Source organism: Phymastichus coffea, unplaced genomic scaffold (genome assembly GCF_024137745.1).
Source record: "Phymastichus coffea isolate CEN01 unplaced genomic scaffold, Cenicafe_Pcof_1.1 PCOF00032, whole genome shotgun sequence".
NCBI lineage: Eukaryota > Metazoa > Arthropoda > Insecta > Hymenoptera > Eulophidae > Phymastichus > Phymastichus coffea.
The window spans coordinates 2,407,822-2,427,762 of NW_026706843.1; the positions used below are offsets into that span (position 1 = coordinate 2,407,822).

General features: G+C 42.0%; 2 protein-coding genes across 4 annotated transcripts in view; one reads left to right on the forward strand and one right to left on the reverse strand.

The window, feature by feature from the left end:
- Positions 1–7,254, forward strand: part of LOC131663267 (piggyBac transposable element-derived protein 4) — a 111,411-nt gene extending 104,157 nt beyond the window's left edge. Inside the window, exons 2-6 of one of the 3 annotated variants that reach the window (XM_058933572.1) lie at positions 1,295–1,811; positions 4,515–5,039; positions 5,110–5,176; positions 5,264–5,315; positions 5,399–7,254. In XM_058933572.1, the coding sequence (XP_058789555.1) occupies positions 5,536–6,735 (1,200 nt within the window). In that variant the 5' untranslated portion in view covers positions 1,295–1,811; positions 4,515–5,039; positions 5,110–5,176; positions 5,264–5,315; positions 5,399–5,535 and the 3' untranslated portion in view covers positions 6,736–7,254. The remainder of the gene's footprint in view (positions 1–1,294; positions 1,812–4,514; positions 5,040–5,109; positions 5,177–5,263; positions 5,316–5,398) is intronic. The other 2 variants (XM_058933573.1, XM_058933571.1) reach the window with 2 other exon arrangements.
- The window catches only part of LOC131663268 (terpene synthase), a 375,296-nt gene that overhangs the window by 23,387 nt on the left and 331,968 nt on the right, over positions 1–19,941 (reverse strand). The window lies entirely within an intron of this gene.

A 19,941-nucleotide genomic window follows, 5' to 3' on the forward strand; every position in this document is an offset into this window, starting at 1 on the left:
TACAAAATTTGTTCAGAACAGAGTGGGCCACCCAATGCACCAAAAACCTTTGACCTTTAACCTCATTTTGAAGGTCATTTCAAGGTCGAAGTGTTTTTTGTAATGGAAATCCCTCTTTTTAACCACGGATACGCACATAGCGCGAAATCCGACGTTTGGATAAGGTATTGTGTTGAGTTTCGCGCTATGTGCGAATCCGGGGTCAAAAAGAGGGGTTTCCATTACAAAAAACACTTCGACCTTGGAATGACCTTCAAAATGAGGTTAAAGGTCAAAGGTTTTTGGTGCATTGGGTGGCCCACTCTGTTCTGAACAAATTTTGTAGAGGTCATTTTTCGATATCTTAAAAATTAAAAAAACGCTTTTAGGCAGTTTTTCAAGCATTTGACCTTAAATCGACCTTCTCAAGGCCATGAAAAAAAATTTAAAAATACCGTTTTGGACGTAAAATTTCCCGCTCTTTCCGAATCCGGGGTCAAAAATGGGGGTTCCTATTTAAAAAAACAAAGTTGACCTTGAAATAAACTTGAACATGACCTCCAAGGTCAAATCCAAGGTCGTACGGATATGTCCCCCTCGAAGCCCAGCAACTTTTGTCTGAAGCAGTTTTTGATTAATCCATTATTTTGGATTCTAGAGGGGGTGTACGGGTGGTCTGGAACACCCTGTATGTAGAGTTCAAGAAAATCTTCAAGATAATTGTCAAGATCATACGGATCTCAATATTATTTTGTTAAATTTATTTATATAGATGATCTTACAATAATACGGTTTAAAAAAAATTGTTTCAGACTAATGTTACGGGATTTTGAAGGGAATATTTCCTAGTGAACTCAACTTTGACGTTGAAGTTCATTTTCTTGGTCACTTCAATGTATCTTTATTTTCTTTTACAAAAACTACATTCATGTAATAATTAATTTAATTAATGATTAATTTAATTAATTTGATTAATTTAATTTAAACGTAATCGGTTCATCAACACTGTAAATTTTATCTAAAACTTTTTTCCGTGAAACACACTCTATTCGAGTTTTTGGACAATTCCGGGACTTTTGAAACACTCTGTATGTTCTTTCAAACATGTCATATAAGCCTCTGATCTAGGTTTTTACCTAAATATTTTACATGATTATTTTGTAAAATGTACTTATCGTTAAATTTGATAGACGAGCAAGTGTCTTTTAGAAGTGGAAACGCCATATGTATTAATTTGCTTTTATTTACTATAATTTTCCACGAGTTGAGCTAATTTTGAAGGTTTTTATTTATTTTTTTCTATTTATTTTTATAGGGCACGATGCGTCCCGGAGAACGTCCGCCACCGAAGCGTTGTGGCACTCCCTTCGGGTGGTCCCGACCAACTGGATCCTGGCGAAGTTCCGCAGATCTTCTATCAACTACGATGCATCAGGGCCCAGCTGCAGATCCAATAACATCTGCGTGACCACCTCGAAGGTCCCTTCCTTAACGACGATTCTCCGGTCCATCTGAAACATCCAAAACAAAAAATCTCGAATGAAACTCCCTGCGCGAAGAAAAATCCTATTAAACGCCGCATCCCACCGAGTTATGCCTTCCCTCGCGATTCTTTGCGGGAACGTCCTGGCCCTCGTCGGTTTCCGTTCGGGTTTATCGGCCCAACCATCCTTTGCACGACGGGCACGGCCTTTCGAGGCCTACCTCTCCCTCTAGATTCCTTTAAGGAAGAGTTGTTACCTCTTACTTGACCGGTGACCGTCTCTGGGACCTTTCGAGGTCGACCTCGACCTCTCTTGGTTGGGGCAGATACCGGCAAATCCGATGTCTCGGTGGGATTATTATCTACGGCCGTGGGGGCTGCTAATTCGATGCGCTCATTTGATAAATCCCTCCCCGGATCTTCGCACGCGTTCGCGTAATCTTTCGCCTCCGACGGCTGTTCGTTTTGCGGCTTGCGAGGATCGATGACCTTCTCGCTTTCCTATTCATCACCCGGACCATAGTACGGCTTAAGGTCTTTGGTATGGAAGAGCTCGAGCAGGATCTCCAGCTGATTGCCTAGTCTGTTCGTGTTGGAACCACAAACCTCTTCAATTACGTACGAACCGGCATATTTCGGAGCCAATTTGGCTGAAATACCTTGGGCAGCCGACGAGAGAATCCTGTTCCTCTTCCAAACCCAATCTTCGACCATAAACTCGGGTTGCCGTCTCTTCCGGTCATAATAAGCCGCCTGACTCGCAGCTTCCTCCTTTGACTTGGAGTTGGCCCTCTCCCATAAATTAGGGAGCTTATCCATATGTTCAGCCCAATCTACCATAGCTTGACCCTCCGAACATTCAAGGGCCTGCTGATCTTGGGTTCTTCTGAACGTCAAAGGAGATACCGGCTGACGTCCAAACATGAGCATCGCAGGACTATATCTAGTGGCGCTATGAGTTACCGAGTGCGATTCGTTTAGGGATGATACATGGGCATCAAGGCGCGCTGGATGCCGTTCATTTGAAGGAATGAATCGACCTCCTGATTCTTGAATTCGGTACCATTATCCGACAAGAATACCTTTGGCGCGCCAAACCTAGTCACAATCCTCTCGTGTGATTCCCTAGCGATTGTCCTCCCATTGGCTTTGCGTATCGCAACGCACTCTATCTAGAGAGTAAATAAGTCTACAAAGACTAATATGTACTTAAAACCTCGAGAGCTTTTGGGAAACGGACCAGTGATATCACCGGCCACCATCTGCCAGGGTCGTGACAGTTGTCTACGACCCATCAGCCCGCAAGATGCTCTTTGTTCCACCTTGCACTGCTGACATACCGGGCAACTCTTTACGTACTCCCTGACCTGATCATACATCTTAGGCCAGTAGTACAAGCGCCTAGCCCTGGAAAACGCACGCTCTCGTCCTTGATGTCCTGCTGTAGGAGCATCATGAACCTCCTGGAGCACCTGGTCCCTTTTCTCCCTAGGCACCGCAAGCTTCCACGCTTCATCGTTATCGATGGACCCTTCACCGTCCTCATCAGGTTGATAGTGATATAGTCTCCTTCCCACTATCTTCCAAGTAGGATGAGAGTATGGGTCTTGGCATACTTCCTGGTATTGTTGCAAATACCAGACGTCAGTGGTCTCCGGCCGGCTATTTATGGCAGTCACTTCGGTCCCCTCCTCCTCATAGGCTCTAGACAATGCGTCTGGTACCATATTGAGATGCCCCCTTCGATATTCAATATCGAAGACATTGCCTTGCAATGATAGCGCCCATCGCGCTAGTCTTCCCGTGGGATTTCTCATATTGTGGAGCCATTTCAGGCAACTATGATCGGTGATGACCTTGAAGTGATGCCCTTCAATGTACGACCGGAACTTTTCAGTAGCCCATACCACTGCCAAGCACTCTTTCTCGGAGACCGTATAATTCCTCTCAGCGCTGTTGAGTGATCGACTGGCGTATTCTATTACACGCTCCTCTCCATCGACATCCTGCGTGAGAACTGCCCCGATCCCACTATCACTGGCATCAGTTTGCAGTATAAATTGACGCTAGGATTGGGTGATTGCAATATTGGGGTGGAAGTCATCGCCTCCTGCAATCTCGTGAAAGCTCGTTCTTGCTCCTCCTCCCAAGAGAAACGTACATTCTTCTTTGTTAGACGGTTTATAGGTTCAGCGATCATGGCAAGGTCGGGTATAAAACGTCTATACTACGAGGTCATTCCCATGAATCGTTTCACCTGTTTGACAGTCCGGGCTGTTGGATATTCCAATATCGGTCGTATCTTCTCGGGATCTGGTCTTACTCCGTCCTGGTTCACAAGAACTCCCAAGTACCTGACTTCCGTCTTGCAGAAGTGGCTTTTGGCTTTGTTGATGGTTAGGCCCGCACCTAGAATTCTCTTTAATACTATTTCTAGGTGCCGCTTATGCTCCTCAAAAGTCGAAACCACAATTACGTCGTCGAGGTAAGCAAAAGCAAATGGATCCATATCCGGGCCTATCACCTTGTCCATCAATCTTTGGAAGGTCGCCCCTGCGTATGACAGTCCGAAGGGCATTCTCTTAAATTGAAAGCGCCCTAATCCAGGTACTGTAAATACTGATATCGGACGCGATTCTTCCTTTAGGGGAATCTGATGGTACGCACTGCTCAAGTTCAGCGTAGATATGAACTTTGCATCCCTTATTCTTCTGAAGATGTCGTTCATATATGGTAAAGGGTAGGCATCAGGTTTGGTAATCGCATTTACCTTTTGGCAATTCACGCAAAACCTATATTTTCCATCAGCCTTCTTTACCATTAGTATTGGACTTGACCATCCGCTGGTCGCTAGTTCGATTACATCTTTTTACAGCATAACTTTGACCAGCGCGTGCATTTCCTCTCGCACTCTATCAGAAATTGGGTAGTACTTCTGTTTGATGGGTCGAGCACCTCCAACATCTATTTCATGCTCAACCCCCACGGCACAGCCTAAAGCCTGACCTCCGTCAGGAATCAATCTTCTAACGAGGTCTTCTATTTCTTCCAGTTGTGTCTCCGTGGCCTCCCAAAGTCCTACCGGTGCGAGAAATGCCGTACCATCAATTCCAGCCACTTCCATTGGTACTTTCACCTGGGTGTCCTTAAGCCATAATTCATCCTCATCGGGATCCAAAGCTGCGCGGAAGTCTCTTATAAAGTTCGCGCCTACGTAGCAGTCATCCGTGAGCAGTGGCGTAATGGTGATCTCTGATTTCTTTCGTGATTCCTCCTACCATAACCCTTACGTGTATAATCAGCTTTTCCCACACTAATGCACAACCGAGGTACCCGGGTACCCAGCTTTCATGACCTTTTAAGTATAAATATGTTTGAAATCATGTGCAATCTATTTTTTTGAATAAATTAACATAAATTAAATGTATTTGACCAATTTCCGAGTTGCACAGTACAGTTTAGTAGCTTTGAGAATAAATCGGAGCAAAGATTTTGGGTACTCAGCTGGTGGTGCTCGGTCAGCTTTCGCATTCGGCGGTCGACAGCTGTTCGCAATGTTTTCATGAGGGATAGTAAGGTGGTATACCTTCATTACTATAGCCATCTGAGATCTCTGTAGCATCTATGACTCAGTCATTCGTTTCTAGCGAAGGGGAGCGGACGCGCTTCGCAAGCAAACTCAGGAGTACCGTTGTGCGCCAAGCAACGTCTAGGGTAAAAACGACGCTGACTTTATGTTTGAAACTTATTACAATTGAAGAGGCATTGTTGAGTGTTTTTTTATTGTTATTTCGTGAGCAGTGCTTGATATTTATATCATGCAAAAGCATCTATCACGTTCCGAGTTCTCAAGGTAAGACTTGTGTCCTAGTATAATTATCAAGTTTCCTTCTATTTTCGTGACAGTTTTTCAACATAAAAATGTATTGAATTTAGATTGACTCGTGCAAGAAAGCATGCGTACATCAACAATCTGCTTGGAGACGCCAATGATTCCTCGGAATGCGACGATGACAGCGATGATGAAAACTGGCTACCGAGAGAAACTATAAACGCAGCAACAGACACTGACTATGATCCAGCAACTACTGGCGGGGAGTCCGAAAGGGAGGGAGAGGAGAGCAGTGAATCTGAGCAAAGTGAAGACGAGAATAGGTCTCTCTTCAGGTATACCGACGAGAGGAGAACAAGTAGTTACGGAAAATGCTACTGAATATATAGCAAAAGACAAAACAGTTTGGAGCAAAACTCCACCCGATATTCATCAAGTAGCTACTCACAATGTTCTGCGACAAAGAAGCGGGCCGTTTAGATCTACAGGTACTTTGTCGGTAGGAAATACATTAAAAAAGATTATTACAGTTGAAATTGTCGACATAATTGTCCGTTGTACAAATCAGAAAGCAAAAGCCGTGTTTGAAAACTATAATGTAAATAATCCGGAATCGAATCGATCGTGGCGTCCCGTGACCATGCAAGAAATGTATGCGTTTATTGGAATTTTGATATGCTCAGGAGCAAATAATTCTAACACAGATCACACCAGCGAAATGTGGAAAAGCACTTCATATCCTTTATATCGTGCAGCAATGGGCATAAATAGGTTTCGTGCTATATTGCGATTCATTCGTTTTGAGGATGCAAACACTCGTCAAGAAAGATCAGAGCAAGACAAAGCTGTTCCTATTCGAGATGTATGGAAAATGTTCAATTCAAATTTGGCTAAGTTGTATAAGCCAACCGAAAATTTGACTATTGACGAGCAGTTGTATCCATATCGCGGACACACGAAATTTACTCAGTATATTCCTTCAAAGCCAGCAAAATACGGAATAAAAATTTGGTGCATTTGCGATACTGAAAACGCTTATCCTTTGAAAGGAATTATTTACACGGAAAAAATTGGCAACGTTCGTGAAAAAAATCAAGGAGAGAGAGTTGTGAAAGAGCTGGCAGCTCCATTCAAAAATAGTGGTAGGAATATAACAATGGATAATTATTTCACTACTCTGCCACTTGCCAAACACTTGCTCTCATGGAAATTGACTATTACAGGAACTTTGAGGAAGAATAAACCTTATATCCCTAAAGAAATGGCTGCTAATAAAGTAAGGCCTGAATACTCTTCTCTCTTTGGTTTTCACGAACGCAACGTTGCACTTTGCTCGTATGTACCGAAAAAAAATAAAGCTGTAATTTTAATGTCAGCCATGCACTACGATGCTACTGTAAACGACGACGAGAAAAAAACCGAACATGATTACGTATTATAATAGATATAAATCAGGCGTTGATACGATGGATCAAATGGTTAGTCGTTACACTTGTCATCGACGAACGCAGAGGTGTCCACTTGCAATGTTCTTCAATATTTTAGATGTTGGAGCACTTGCGGCGTATGTAATTTACCACGAAAATAACAATATGTTACAAAAAAAACGAATCAGCGACGTATTTTCTTGCGCCAGCTGAGTGAAGAAATTGCTAAACCGTTTATCGAGGATCGCTCTTCCAACATGCAAGATATGCGTCACCATTGGGCGAAAAATGCGATCGAGGACGTTCTCGGAGTTGAGCTTGCTGCTACTCCGATTGTCGAAAAAGAAACTGTAGCTCGTGATAGTACAGGTAGGATCAAAGTAACAGGTTCTTGTCACTTGTGTTACCGCGAAACAATCAAAAGGCGTAGAAAAACTCGAAAATGTTGTGCTAACTGTGAAAAACCTGTGTACGATGAACATTCATCAGCGAAAGTATTGTGTTTTGAATGTGTAGAATGATAATAAAATCTATTTTTCCATCTTTTAAACAATTATAATTATTTATTTATCTACCTATATTGTCTCCTTCATAATAATTAATTATAGAACTTATTTACAAGTCAGTAAATACATTTTTCTCTAGTGGGTACCCGGGTCCCTGGTTGTGCCCTGCGGTTACTCTTTTTCAACTAATAAATTTATGTGCAAAAAAAAATTTTTTATAACATTTAACTATACGGTTATCTTCTAAATAAGTTAAATCATGGGGAAGCGGGAGCTCAGATCAGAAAAAAAAATTTTTCCAAAAGTTATTGACACAAACGTGACGTGATGGGCACCCGGGTGCCCGGCTGTGCACATAAGGCTTAAAGGGAAACATCACGTGACCAATTATAGGGCATGGGCGCCCATCAGCGAGCCTTGCATCGCCTGCCCTGGTCACATTCAATCCCATCTCCGATGCCAATCTCAGCCCTAATTGACCCATGACCGTGGATGAGGCGCCGGTATCATAGAGTGCTCTAATTTTAAAGTCACCTATGTCTATCCGCAACCACCACCCGGTCTCATCCTCTGGGTCATATCCACGAGTCGCATCTTTGCCTCCCTTCGTCGTGCTTTTCAGCGGCTTTTTTCCTTCCACTGCTGCAACGACGATAGGCTTGTTTCTACTCGTGGATTCCTTCGGCAGAGGAGCTTTTTGTGTGGAGAGGCCCGAACCTTTCAGGTCTTCGGGTTGTTCGATCCACACATCAATCGAGTCTTCCCCCTCCTCCACAACCTGTATGTGGCCATCTGGTACTTCCAGGATAACCACTCCCCTATTTTGCCGAGGGCTGGCATCGGGCTCGATCGCCTTCTGCTCCAACATACCACTAGATCCTGGGCTCCCTTGATGCCCTTTCAGGATTTGTTTGGATCCCTGGGTCGCCGACAACTTGCTGTTTCCCATCGACGACCCGCAGCGAGAAGTCGAATCTACTGGAGGCGTGAAGATGACCTTTTCTCTTCGATCTCCTTGCCGTTTTCCTTGTTATAGTCTGGGCAGAATTTACGGCTGAATCCTAGTTTGCCACAAGCGGAACACTGGAGAAGCTTCGTGAAGTCGATCTTCCGCCTCTGTCCTTCTCGCTGCTCGCCAGGAGACCTGGGAGAAGGAGAATTTTTCCTTCCTCCACGCTATCGGCTTTTATGCTGTTCTGGAGGGCTGTCCTGCCTTTTCATTGGCCAACTTGCGTAGCATCCGTTCGATGCCCTCCAGACGTTCCTCCATCTTCTTATCAGAAGTGGAAGCTTGCATGGCCGATACCGTCGCTTGTTCGGTAGGCCTCCTGGCAGGGTTCTCCATGCCCTGTCCACGCTGCGGATCTTCCTCCTTCTTCGCACGCACCTTCCCTTCGCTAACCATTGCAGCGGTTTGAGATTTACTACCAGCTGTTCTTTTGCTCGGCTGGTAAGCGTGCTGAAGGAAAATCGTCCTGTTGGGGTCGGCGAATACACGTGGACGACGACCGTAAGATAAGGTGTTTTGTACTTCGGTCGCCCTCCTGTTGAATTCGCATATCGACGTCAACTCGCTCCGACGCAGCTGAATTTGGATGTTTGGAAGGAGGTTTGCATGGAGTAGGTTTGTGACGAGAGCAGGCCGTGCGCCGGCTTCTCGTCTGCGTTTCTCCCTCCTTCTCCACTAGGCAAGGTGTGGTGGCCAACGTTGGGCGCATTAAAGTATGCGCCTAACACTCAGCCTTTTTGTTTTAGCGCCAAGGACAGGCTAGCGGAGCTGAGCGCAAGAAAAGTTGAGGAGCGCGGAGAGAGTGAGAAAGAGAGAGAGAGCGAGCATTAGGCCTATGCAGGGATAGGCAGGCGCGCGACACGTGACCGATAAGCGGCGCGTCGCGTGCCGCCTAACTAATAGGTGAAGGGATAGGAGCGAGCGCCGCTGAGCGGCCGCGAGACGATTAGCGTGTGAAAAATTCGTGCGCGAGTCCATTCCAGTTTCCAACAGTGAGAAAGAAAGAGAGAGCCAGGAAAGAGTGTATTTGAAGTCAACACTCTTGATTGGCAGAGAAGAGTGACCAGCTTATCGTCGTTCCCGTTGGACAACTCGAGGGCAGCAGCCTTGTCAACCATCACAGCCTTTCGGGACAGCAGCGTCCACAGCTTCTACTGCTCCCCAGGACAGCGATCTCGCCGCGGTTGCAGGTCTCCTCAGAAAATGACCCCGCCATCTATGGCAGCTCTTCTGGGATTGCAACCTCACCGATTGCAGCTCTTGACCGAGTAGGCAAGAACAACAAGGTCAAGGTTCTTTGTTCTTTTCTGAATCTCTCTTTCTCTCTACACTCTCTCTTTCTCTCTGGTGATACGACGACCGGTGCGCATTTAATAAGATAGCCAGACATTCACGTGCTGGCTATCTAGAGGTTTGCGCTTAATTTTAATTGGTATTGGTGGTAGCTGCGACCGGCGAATTGTCAAGGCGCCCACGTGCCGGGCAATTCATCCGGTATAGGTTTGCGTAATTCTTAAGTAAATTTGTAATAGGTTAGGTGTGTGATTAGTTATTAGTTAGGATGGACCGTGAAATATTCATTTGTGATTAACTTAAATCGTTCTTTGTTCTATTTCGTAGTTAGTTAGTTAATAATTTATATTATATTATGAGCGCGTATATTTAATGTGAATAGTTATTAATAATAATAGGTTGTAAGTTTGATTTGATTTCTGTCTATGTATAATTTATTTATTGACCTCCCCTCTCTTTTCTCCCTCAATTACCGTGAGCAAAAGTACCTCACTTACCCCGCAAAAGAATTGGTGACAAAAAGAGAATTTTGTCACAGGTCTAATAACCTCTCCAAGGGTATTAGTGGTTTCAGTCTGTTGACAAGAGCCATCAGGTTGGATACATAGTCCCGCACTAATTCGTTCTCACCCTGGAACCGGTTCTGGGCTTCCTGCAACAGCCTTTGTTGCTGTTGCGTACTAGTGCCGAACCAATCTCGGGCGTCAGCGACGAATTCTGCATAACTGAGCCACTGGTACTTATTGTTATCGTACCAGGTCCTCGTGTTACCTTCGAAGATCTCTGATATGGAACAAAGTACCTCGTCATCAGTCAGCCCTGCGCCCATGCGCAGATCTTCCAACCTTGACAAAAACGTATCCACGCTCTGTGCCCTACTGTCTGCAAACCTCAATTTCCATCCAAGGACGATTTTCCCAACATCTTGGGTTGTGGAGAGCCCTGAGGATAATTGAGGACCGGTGCCAGACGATCCGCTTCGACTCCTCTGTCAAAGAGGTGCGGATCTTCCATACTCCTCCGGATCCTCTTCACCTTCTCTTCTATAGAGGGCTTCCGGTGGGGTGACGTCCCTTCTCCTGGGTACTGGTCTTAGAGGAGCCGGTGTGCTTCCCGGAATCCCAGAGTCATAGTGACAGGTGAATGTGTCCTGAAAGTCCACATTACGTCTGGAGCGCGGTTGAACCGAGTCGCGCTGAGAAGAACGGCTAGAATTGGCCATTTCATGCATTCCGTCTTCCAGCGCTCATATTCTTTAGCGCATGTCCTGTGCCTCGCGCTCCGCACACACCTGTATTCCCTGCAGAGTCTGAAGGGTTTCTAGGATTCAACCTACTAGCTTGTGGTTGCGGTCGACTCCCTCCTTCAGGTACTCTATTTCCCGGAAGGTTTCACTCAAGGATAATTCTCCCTGAGGCTCCTTCCGGGTACAGAATTCCTGCGAACTGAGATCCGGATTGCTCCGTCTCCTCTCCCTCTCTTCCTGCTTCTGGGTGTAGAGGGCCTTCTGGATGAGTTCATCCTCTTCTTGGCGGCGGGCTTCACCCTCAGAGTCCTCATCCGGGCAGGCGAATGTCCTTGACATATCTGTCAAGGATATTCTCTCCCTGTTGATGATCCTCAGGGGATGGTCGCTGTTCTCTTCTGCGTTGAGGTTTTCCAACTCGTCACAGACTGTATCGACCCACATTTGTCGGTTGCGCCTCCTACGCTCCGCCACCTCTTTACTGCGCGTGGTCTCTTCAAAATTCGTGACGGTGTACTCTCCTAACAACCATCTTTCAAGCCTAGTCGCCTGCTGGGTGACACTTCCATCCTCGCGAAGCACTAAATCCGCCAAGTAGCGTTCGCGCTGTGCGGAGTTCAGCTCTAATGACCAATTGTCGATTTGAGCTGACAACAGAGCCATCTTGTCTCCGCACGGGTGTAGGATGCGGTCGAGGTTTAAAATTATCGATCTAATCGACCACTACCGCCTCCTATCACCCAAGGTATGAGCGGGGTATACATTATTTAGTGTAACTACCCTTAATGCCTCCTTTTTATAAGGCACAAACTCGCGAGATTATGAACACGTGCAGTCTCCGCAAATTATCTATAAATATTATAAAAATATCCTACCTAAGATCGGAGCCTGCTGTTTGCTTGTTCCGCCTAGCTAATATTTTCTGGACTGCACGCTTGGGTCTCGCTCTCTGCTTTTATCGTTGTTCAGGTGCTTCAATCCCCTCTTTATCCACCAAACTATGGCTGAAATGGGTTAACACCTGATTAGTCCGAACGACCTAAAATCACTTCTACTTACTAATAACTATCGCTTTCGGCCCGTTTTACAATAAACTTAACAATTTATAAGAAAAAAAGTCGAAGTAATTTCGTTTTTCCCCAGTAGAGGGCGTACTGCTCACGATCTCGCGCTACCATCCGCTCAAACCTTCCTGAGCGCTCGCGCAATCGTGTCTCTCTCTCTCTCTCTCTCATGCGTCGATTACCTTCAACGCACAATCCTATTCGCACGAAACGGGTCTTAACACCAGACGGACGCCATGTACCGGGGAAGGTTATTTGAAAAATTGGGATCTTTATTTAAGCACAAACTCCCACGATGCAGAGCTAACCGCCGCTCCGTTAACCACGTATAGTTGTACGTGTATTCGCCTTTACGTCAGATGATTTCGTTTAAGTGTCTTCTTTCCAACGGAGTTGAACTCACCTCAAGTCACGTGACTTGTGACACTCGATGAATCTTAGGTGTGGACGACTTTACGCCTAATCCGCTTAATCTCCTAGACGTAATCGGATTAAAACCTAAGCCTTTTTAACAAATCGCTTAAGCTAATGGAAAATTAAATGACGTAATCAGCGAATGAAATTAATTAACTTTAATTAATAAAAGGAAACTACAGTCTTTATTGGGCCGAAAGACTAACGCACGCGAATAGGATTTTACAATGAATATTATTCGGAGAGAGAGAGAGAGAGAAAAGATTCGAAATTTACTGCTAACTAATGCTCGGCGCGAATACAAAAAATCGCTATCGCGGTTGACAAAATACGGAATTACGATGATCAGCCGTAATTGTTGATGAGATAAATCAACTGCCGCTGCTCCTCCTATTTATCAGCTGCACTACCTCAGTCTACCTCCAATCAGCTATGATATTGCATCTGCACTGCTGCTACTTGCTGCTGCAATAAAGTCGTTGCACTCACGCACGTAATATTGTCCCAGAAAAGCTTTAATAACAGCGAAACACGGTGCAAAATAAAATCGGCGGTAAAGTCGCGTAAACAACTGAGGCGTAACTGCTTAGTCAAATACTCGCGCGCCCCCTCTCTCTCTTAATTGTTCGTACTAACGCGCGAGTTACCGAATCGCGAACGGATCGATTAATTGAATCGACTACCATTGCAAATAATAATCCGACAACCTAAAGACAGTTTGAATGCTGTGTTGGTTTTTCGGAGGTTAATTGTTCTTTTGACATTTTCACCTTTATGTTTTCTGCTGTCATTTTATTTATTTGGTAAAAGATAGTTTCAAATGGTTTATATTTACAAATATTTATATTAGAAGTAGATTCTAGTGCAGTGAGAATAGATTTTGTAAATTGTACATTTCTAATACCTAATTGCTTGGAGGTCACCTATTTGCTTACTATTTCTGTAGTTTTATTTAATCGTTTATGAGATCTTTTGTGTTTTTTTTAGTTTGCTGCACCATTCTGCTGAAATCACATTCTCCGTCTAGTTCTTAAAACAACATCTTCTAATAATTCTGGTAACTGGTCTATTATTAACTGCAAATAGCTGTCTCTATCAACATTTCGCTTAGAAAAATAAGGATCATTATTATACAATTGTTTTAGTAAATTCTTTTTAATTTTTAAGGCCAGTAATTGGCGAAATTCCTAATAACTTGTTGTTTCTCTTACTTTACCATTTTCACTTTGTTTTTCTTATAAAATTTCAATAACAATTTTTTATTTAATTTCCTCTCTACTAACAAGCTGTATCTATGAAATAAATTGATTTGCTTCCTAACTTATCTTTTTATATGGTAATTGGAAGATTATCGCAAAATTGGAATGATCTTGACAAATAAAAAAAGAATTACTCATAAATTTTACTTGATATTCTGTATTGCATTTGGCCACAAATTTACTACCGTGATAAAAATTTCCACAAAAAATGTATACCATTGGACCAACTTTGACATTTGGATGAAACTTATAATATTCATTCACAGTTGTTTCAGGCGGCTTCTCATCGCTTGACAACGTGCTGAATAACGAAAATAATTATTAATGGATTTTTGTACTGATTCAGATCAGTAAAAATAAAATAAATAATAAATAATCATAAATAAAATCGACTGGCAATGAAAATCTAAGTGGATAGATGTATTTTAAATTACTTATTCATATAAGGAATTATTGAATGCAAATCGTCGATAGAGCTCTCAATAAGTTTCAAATGTTATTATTTTATATAAATATTTATTTTTTATTTGAGCAGTTTTCTATTTTCATTTTGCATTCAAAAATTTCTAAAAATATCGTCTTCATTGTATGATTTGATATAAAATTCAAGTTTAACATCGTATTCCAAATTTATACTCGGAAAACAAATTTACAAAAGTTAAATAACAGCTTGATATATACAATTTTATTAATAAATATTTAAAAATAAAATCAAAAAGATATTGAGTGTAATTCAGTAAGTATAATATCATAAGTATCATAGTAAACTATATATATATAACGTGTAGTCAATTACTGTTTTGTTTACGCATAGTGTTTATATTCAACTTTTTCCAGAAACTAATGTAGACGGTATATGAATATATCAGAACGGGGTTTTAGCCCGGATTACCCCGTGAATATATAAAACAATGAATGGAGAATAGTCGAGTGAATGAAGTTTGAAATTCCTGGACGTAGTTGTCCTCCCAGGTCCGGTGTTCGTCGGTGACAGAACGGTCGGATCAGCGCAGATTCGTCGTGTTGGCTAAGAAGCGCGAAAATCGCTAATTCGTAGGCGGTCGTCGGCGTGAGAAGGTAGGGTGTTCGAATAAAGTAGCGGGCTATAGATATATTAGAACGTCTACAAGAATCTTTAATAGCAAATAATTAACAAAGGCGGTCGGAGGGAGGGAGAGAGCACGCTGAGCGAATGAGTAGAGAGAGAGAGAGAGAGAGCAAACCATCAAGCCGGTACTTACAAAGCAGATGCCGACACCCTATGTCCGTCGAAGGTTTCTGTGGATTTCCGCGTTGACGCACACACACAACGGACGAGTCGCCCCATGCACCACACAGCCCTAGTTCTCTCACGCAGAAGCAGTTCCTTGTGCACCAGCAGTCCTATCTTCTGTACCACCAACCGCAGCATGCGTATTCAGCCTGTCCGAAGAGTCAAGCGACGTCGCAACCCGCTCCCCTAGTGAAGACGCTCACGAAAAGAGAGCTCGTGCTCGATCGGGCACCAAACGTCTCCCGCATAACTTCAGAGGCGAAGAAAAGGACAGAACGGTAAAGCTGAGGTTTGGTAGAAGAAAGCAGTTGATGGAACTCCATCTGCTCACTAGCTTGTCAAAACAGCTATTGCTCGCGCCGAGCACTCAACTTCACGATTTCGTCTCAGTAAACCAATCAGTGTACGCGGTCAGTCGCTAAGGCGCGACCATATCTATCTCTCTCTCTCTCTCTCTCTCTCTCTCTCTCTCTCTCTCTCTCTCTCTCTCTCTCTCTCTCTCTCTCTCTCTCTCTCTCTGTGTGCCTTGTTATCGCGCACAGATGTGTCCCTGCGTATTCGCATCTCTCTCTCGCCTCACTTACCTTGTATCGGAACAAGCATGCAACTACATATGTAGATATACAATAAATAAATTTAGGTACAATAAATTCGTGAATACATAGGATAGGTTCGGAGAAATAGGTTACATTTCCTTATCGCTACTAAGGAGAGACAGACATAATGAGTCAGCAGTTTCACTCGTTATAATACGTATACGTGGAAAAAGATTCTATATCTATCAGTCAAGCTTGAGCCGTGTTCACGAATACGTTTTCTGCTCAGATTTCCACACAAATTTTTATTACTCGTAGATTTTCCTGGACTTGCCTTCCAAGTCACCGGAAGATGCTATTATTGCCTCTGGGTTTGATATAAAATAACTCTATCGCCTATCGGAGCTAGAACACTGCCCTGTGGTACTCCTGCTTTTATGACGTTTTGATACGTGTTTATTTATTTTAACTTAACAGGGTCTATTGTGTAGATAAGTAATATAACAATTCGTAGCCCTTTAGCCTGAACAACATCCAGGACTATACCAGTACAGTATTGTTTATCGTCGATGGCTTTCCTCCCAATAGATACTATTCTATTTACTTGCTCAATCGTGGAATGGTTACACCTGAAACCGAATTGATAGTCAGAAATATGTTTCCTATTTAGTATTATTGGGCTAATTCTAGCTAGAATTAATTTTTCAAAGATTTTAGAAAGTGCTGGTAAAAGACTAATTGATCTTAACCCATTAATACTCAAGCCGAATCTGGTAGAGATAGCCTTGAAATAACTATTGAGTTCATGTTATAGCTCAAAATTAATTTACACTTGTTTTTTCTTTTTGCATTTCCAATTGTTTATAAAAAGTTATTTAAACAAATTGACAAAAGTTTTAGTTTTTTGAAAAACTATTTACGGCAATCGATTCTACGGGGAAAACCAAGGCAAAAACCTCTGTAAGATTTTCTTGTCAGACTCGATTTTGTTGGTGTATATTCGTTATAAACAATTTGAAACTGAGAAGTGATGCTGACAAAAACTTCTCTAACATTATTTTTTTCGACCCAACTGTTTTTGTTAATCATTATGGGTAAAAGAACTACTTTCTTCAAAACAGATCCTTAAAAACAATTACGAATGATTTTCTCTGTGAGTTTTGCAAAAATAAATATCACATTTTGAACAACAATATTCAGTCAATACTCAACAATTTTCGTTGTCACACTTTCTACGTTTCCCAACCTTTATCTGATGTTCCTCTGTGGGAGTTTCAACTTTTTTCTGTCGTTTGGGTCGATGAGTATTTTCGAGTTTTTGAATATAATATTCACAAACTTCCCCCACAATATCTTTTGAACCTTTCTTCTCATCAGGATGGAGATTATTGTAAATAACAGTAGCATTAGCTAATGAAGCTTGAATAAGTCTAATGAAGAGACACCACGTCTATTTTTTGCTTCGGATTGTAGGCATAAGTGCATTACAATGCTGGTCGTGTAAGTCTACTCCACCCATGTGCCTATTATACATTGAGAAAGCTTGAGGAAAGAGAATTTTTTGTTTAGTTTTATTATGCCATCTTTTCATTTCAACTTTCGGTTCATCTCCGTATTTAGTTGAGAGAACTGATACGGGTTTTGAGTCCATCACCGTTATGTAATTCAGTTTTGAATTGGCTTGATGAACTGAGATAGTGGTTCCCCTATCAGCTTTCTTTGACACATCGATTTTTGCTTTGACGCGATTTTGACGAACAGTTCCTGTAGCCGATAATCCAATATTTCTTAAGTGAATCATGAAATCTGTAGATGTAAAGAAGTTATCAAAAAGCAAATGATATTTTGCCAGATTTTCATTTTTAACTGTCTCCAGGAACCTTTGAAGTAATTTGATAACCACTCTCGATCCCAAACAAACAGAAGCTAAAGGATTTTCAGATTCAGTACCAAACTTGCCCGTATATATATCTAAATCATATATATATCCATCTGAAGAACATAGTGCCCATAGCTTTATCCCAAATCTTATAGGTTTGTTCCTAATGCATTGCTTGATGCTGAATCTTCCAAAATATTTGACCATAACTTCGTCAATTGACAAATTATAATCAAAAAATTCATATCTCATACAATTTTCCCCAAATAATTCAAATAAATATCTGACTTTCCAGACTTTATCTTTTTCATCTTTGTCTTGAAGTTTATAAAACCTAATGTTTTTTTTTTATTTTTACAAATTTTTCCTTTGGCATAAGTTCTTTTATTATTGGACACTGCAAAAGTCGTTTGTTGGATCAATAGTCAGACTGCTTTTTCCTAGAATTGACTATAGTAATCATAATGATCACGATGAATCGGTTAAATCATCATTGGTTAATTCAAAGTGGTTTTCGGAAGTAGCTTCTATAATAAAGTTTTTCATTGATTGAGAAAAAAAGAGTTCAAACAATTCCAAAGAACTTTTTGAGTAAAATGATGAAATAGATGAAAGATCATAGTCATCATCTGGAAGATCGTCATAATTCAAAGCTATAACGTGTGCATAGCCAACGTTATGTCTCTCTCTCCCTTCATTACAAACTATTATAACCACATATACATATATATATTTATTACTATGTATTTCTTCCTATAGCGGTAAGCGCGACAGAGAGTCGCACATATACAAAGAGAGAGAGAGACTAGCTACGCACCGCGTGCTTGACTTTTGCCGATATTCGTGGAGAGAGAGAGAAAGCCGCCGCCGACGTCGAATATTAATTGCTGCCGGACAGCCGTACTGCGCGCTTCGTTAGGCCGTTAGCCCTCCGCGATGACTCGAATTTTCCGCAACCGACTCCGTCCTGCTTCCTGCTTTTCACTCGCGTCGGTCACCTTCGTGCCAATGTGGACTGTGTGAGTTTGTGCGATCCCGCGATCTCCGGCTACCGTGACCTTGAGCGACGAGCGCAGCTTCTCCGAGAGCGATTCCAGGGCCTGCGACCTACCTGTAAGTGCTAGCCCGTATTCTCTCTCTCTCACCCAGCTTTTGCCACCGCATTCTCTCTCGCGCTTACGCTGCTTCTTTGTTATCTCAAACCTCAGCTTATATAAACTTTGCTTTTCTCTAATTCACGCCTTATTTCTCACACGCGCAGCCCTCTACTTTTCCCTGCGCGTTTCCCTCGCGAGTAACACGCCGACTCAACAAAGCCAAAAGGGCTTTCCACACACTGAACCCCGGCGACGAGCACGCTGATCAACGGACGACGAGGCTGCTGATACCGGGCAGAACTTCGAGTAGTTCTCGACGAGGCCCGCACCGTGTCGTTCCCAATTCCTCTCGTCGCCAACCCTTTGATAAGTAACCGCGGGGACCAACTCGCACGATCCCCCGTTATAAAGCATTATCACGCCAATCATACTTATGATTCGGTTCTAGTAACTTCTGGTCACTAGTATAAGAACTCTTTATATGTTCATACGATCCTGTAGGAAGCGGCCGAAGTGAAGTATATTCTTCTTCTTCATTACTTGAACCTTCATCTGTGCTCTCATGCTCTGTTGGAAGAAATGCAATATCAACATGATGGTCACCATCTATATCATCACCGTCAACCATCTCATTCAAATCAGCAATTCTTCGCCTCGTCATGGTATTACAGTTTTATATTGAAGTATATAAAAAGAACAAAATCAGTAATTTATTCAATATAATAGAATGGTCTTCTATTTCACTGAGTGACAAGCTATCGTCGAAATAGTATATGACACCGAACTATTTAGTCGATTTACATTTGAAATGAAGATAAGAATGAAAATTAGAAAGAATTATAAAATTATGAGGAATTTCTACTGATGGTGTGATTATTTCAGTACAACCGTAGAAAATCTTTTTCAAGTTATTTTTAGTTCACATTCGGTTTGTAAAATTCAAATGATGGAAACTGGTTTATGATTTCTAATTACAATTGTATGATAAAAGGCTAAAGAGGTTTTCGCCTTGGTTTTTCCCGTAGAATCGATTGCCGTAAATAGTTTTTCAAAAAACTAAAACTTTTGTCAATTTGTTTAAATAACTTTTTATAAACAATTGGAAATGCAAAAAGAAAAAAGACGTGTAAATTATTTTTGAGCTATAACATGAACCCAATAGTTATTTCAAGGCTATCTCGACTAGATTCGGCTTGGGATACAACGAGGTCAGCATCACTTCTCAGTTTCAAATTGTTTATAACGAAATTACACCAACAAAATCGAGTCTGACAGAAAAATGCTACAGAGGTTTTCGCCCTGGTTTTTCCCGTAGAACCGATTGCCGTAAATAGTTTTTCAAAAAACTAAAACTTTTGTCAATTTGTTTAAATAACTTTTTATAAACAATTGGAAATGCAAAAAGAAAAAACACGTGTAAATTATTTTTGAGCTATAACATGAACTCAATAGTTATTTCAAGGCTATCTCTACCAGATTCGGCTTGGGTATTAATGGGTTAATGACGTTACCAGTTCTGGTTCATTACTGGGTTTAGGTATTAAAACAATCTCTGATACTTTCCACTACGAACGAAAATAACAGAGATGCAAACATGCATTGAAAAAAATAGTTAGATATCTTATTGCAATTGAGGAAAACATT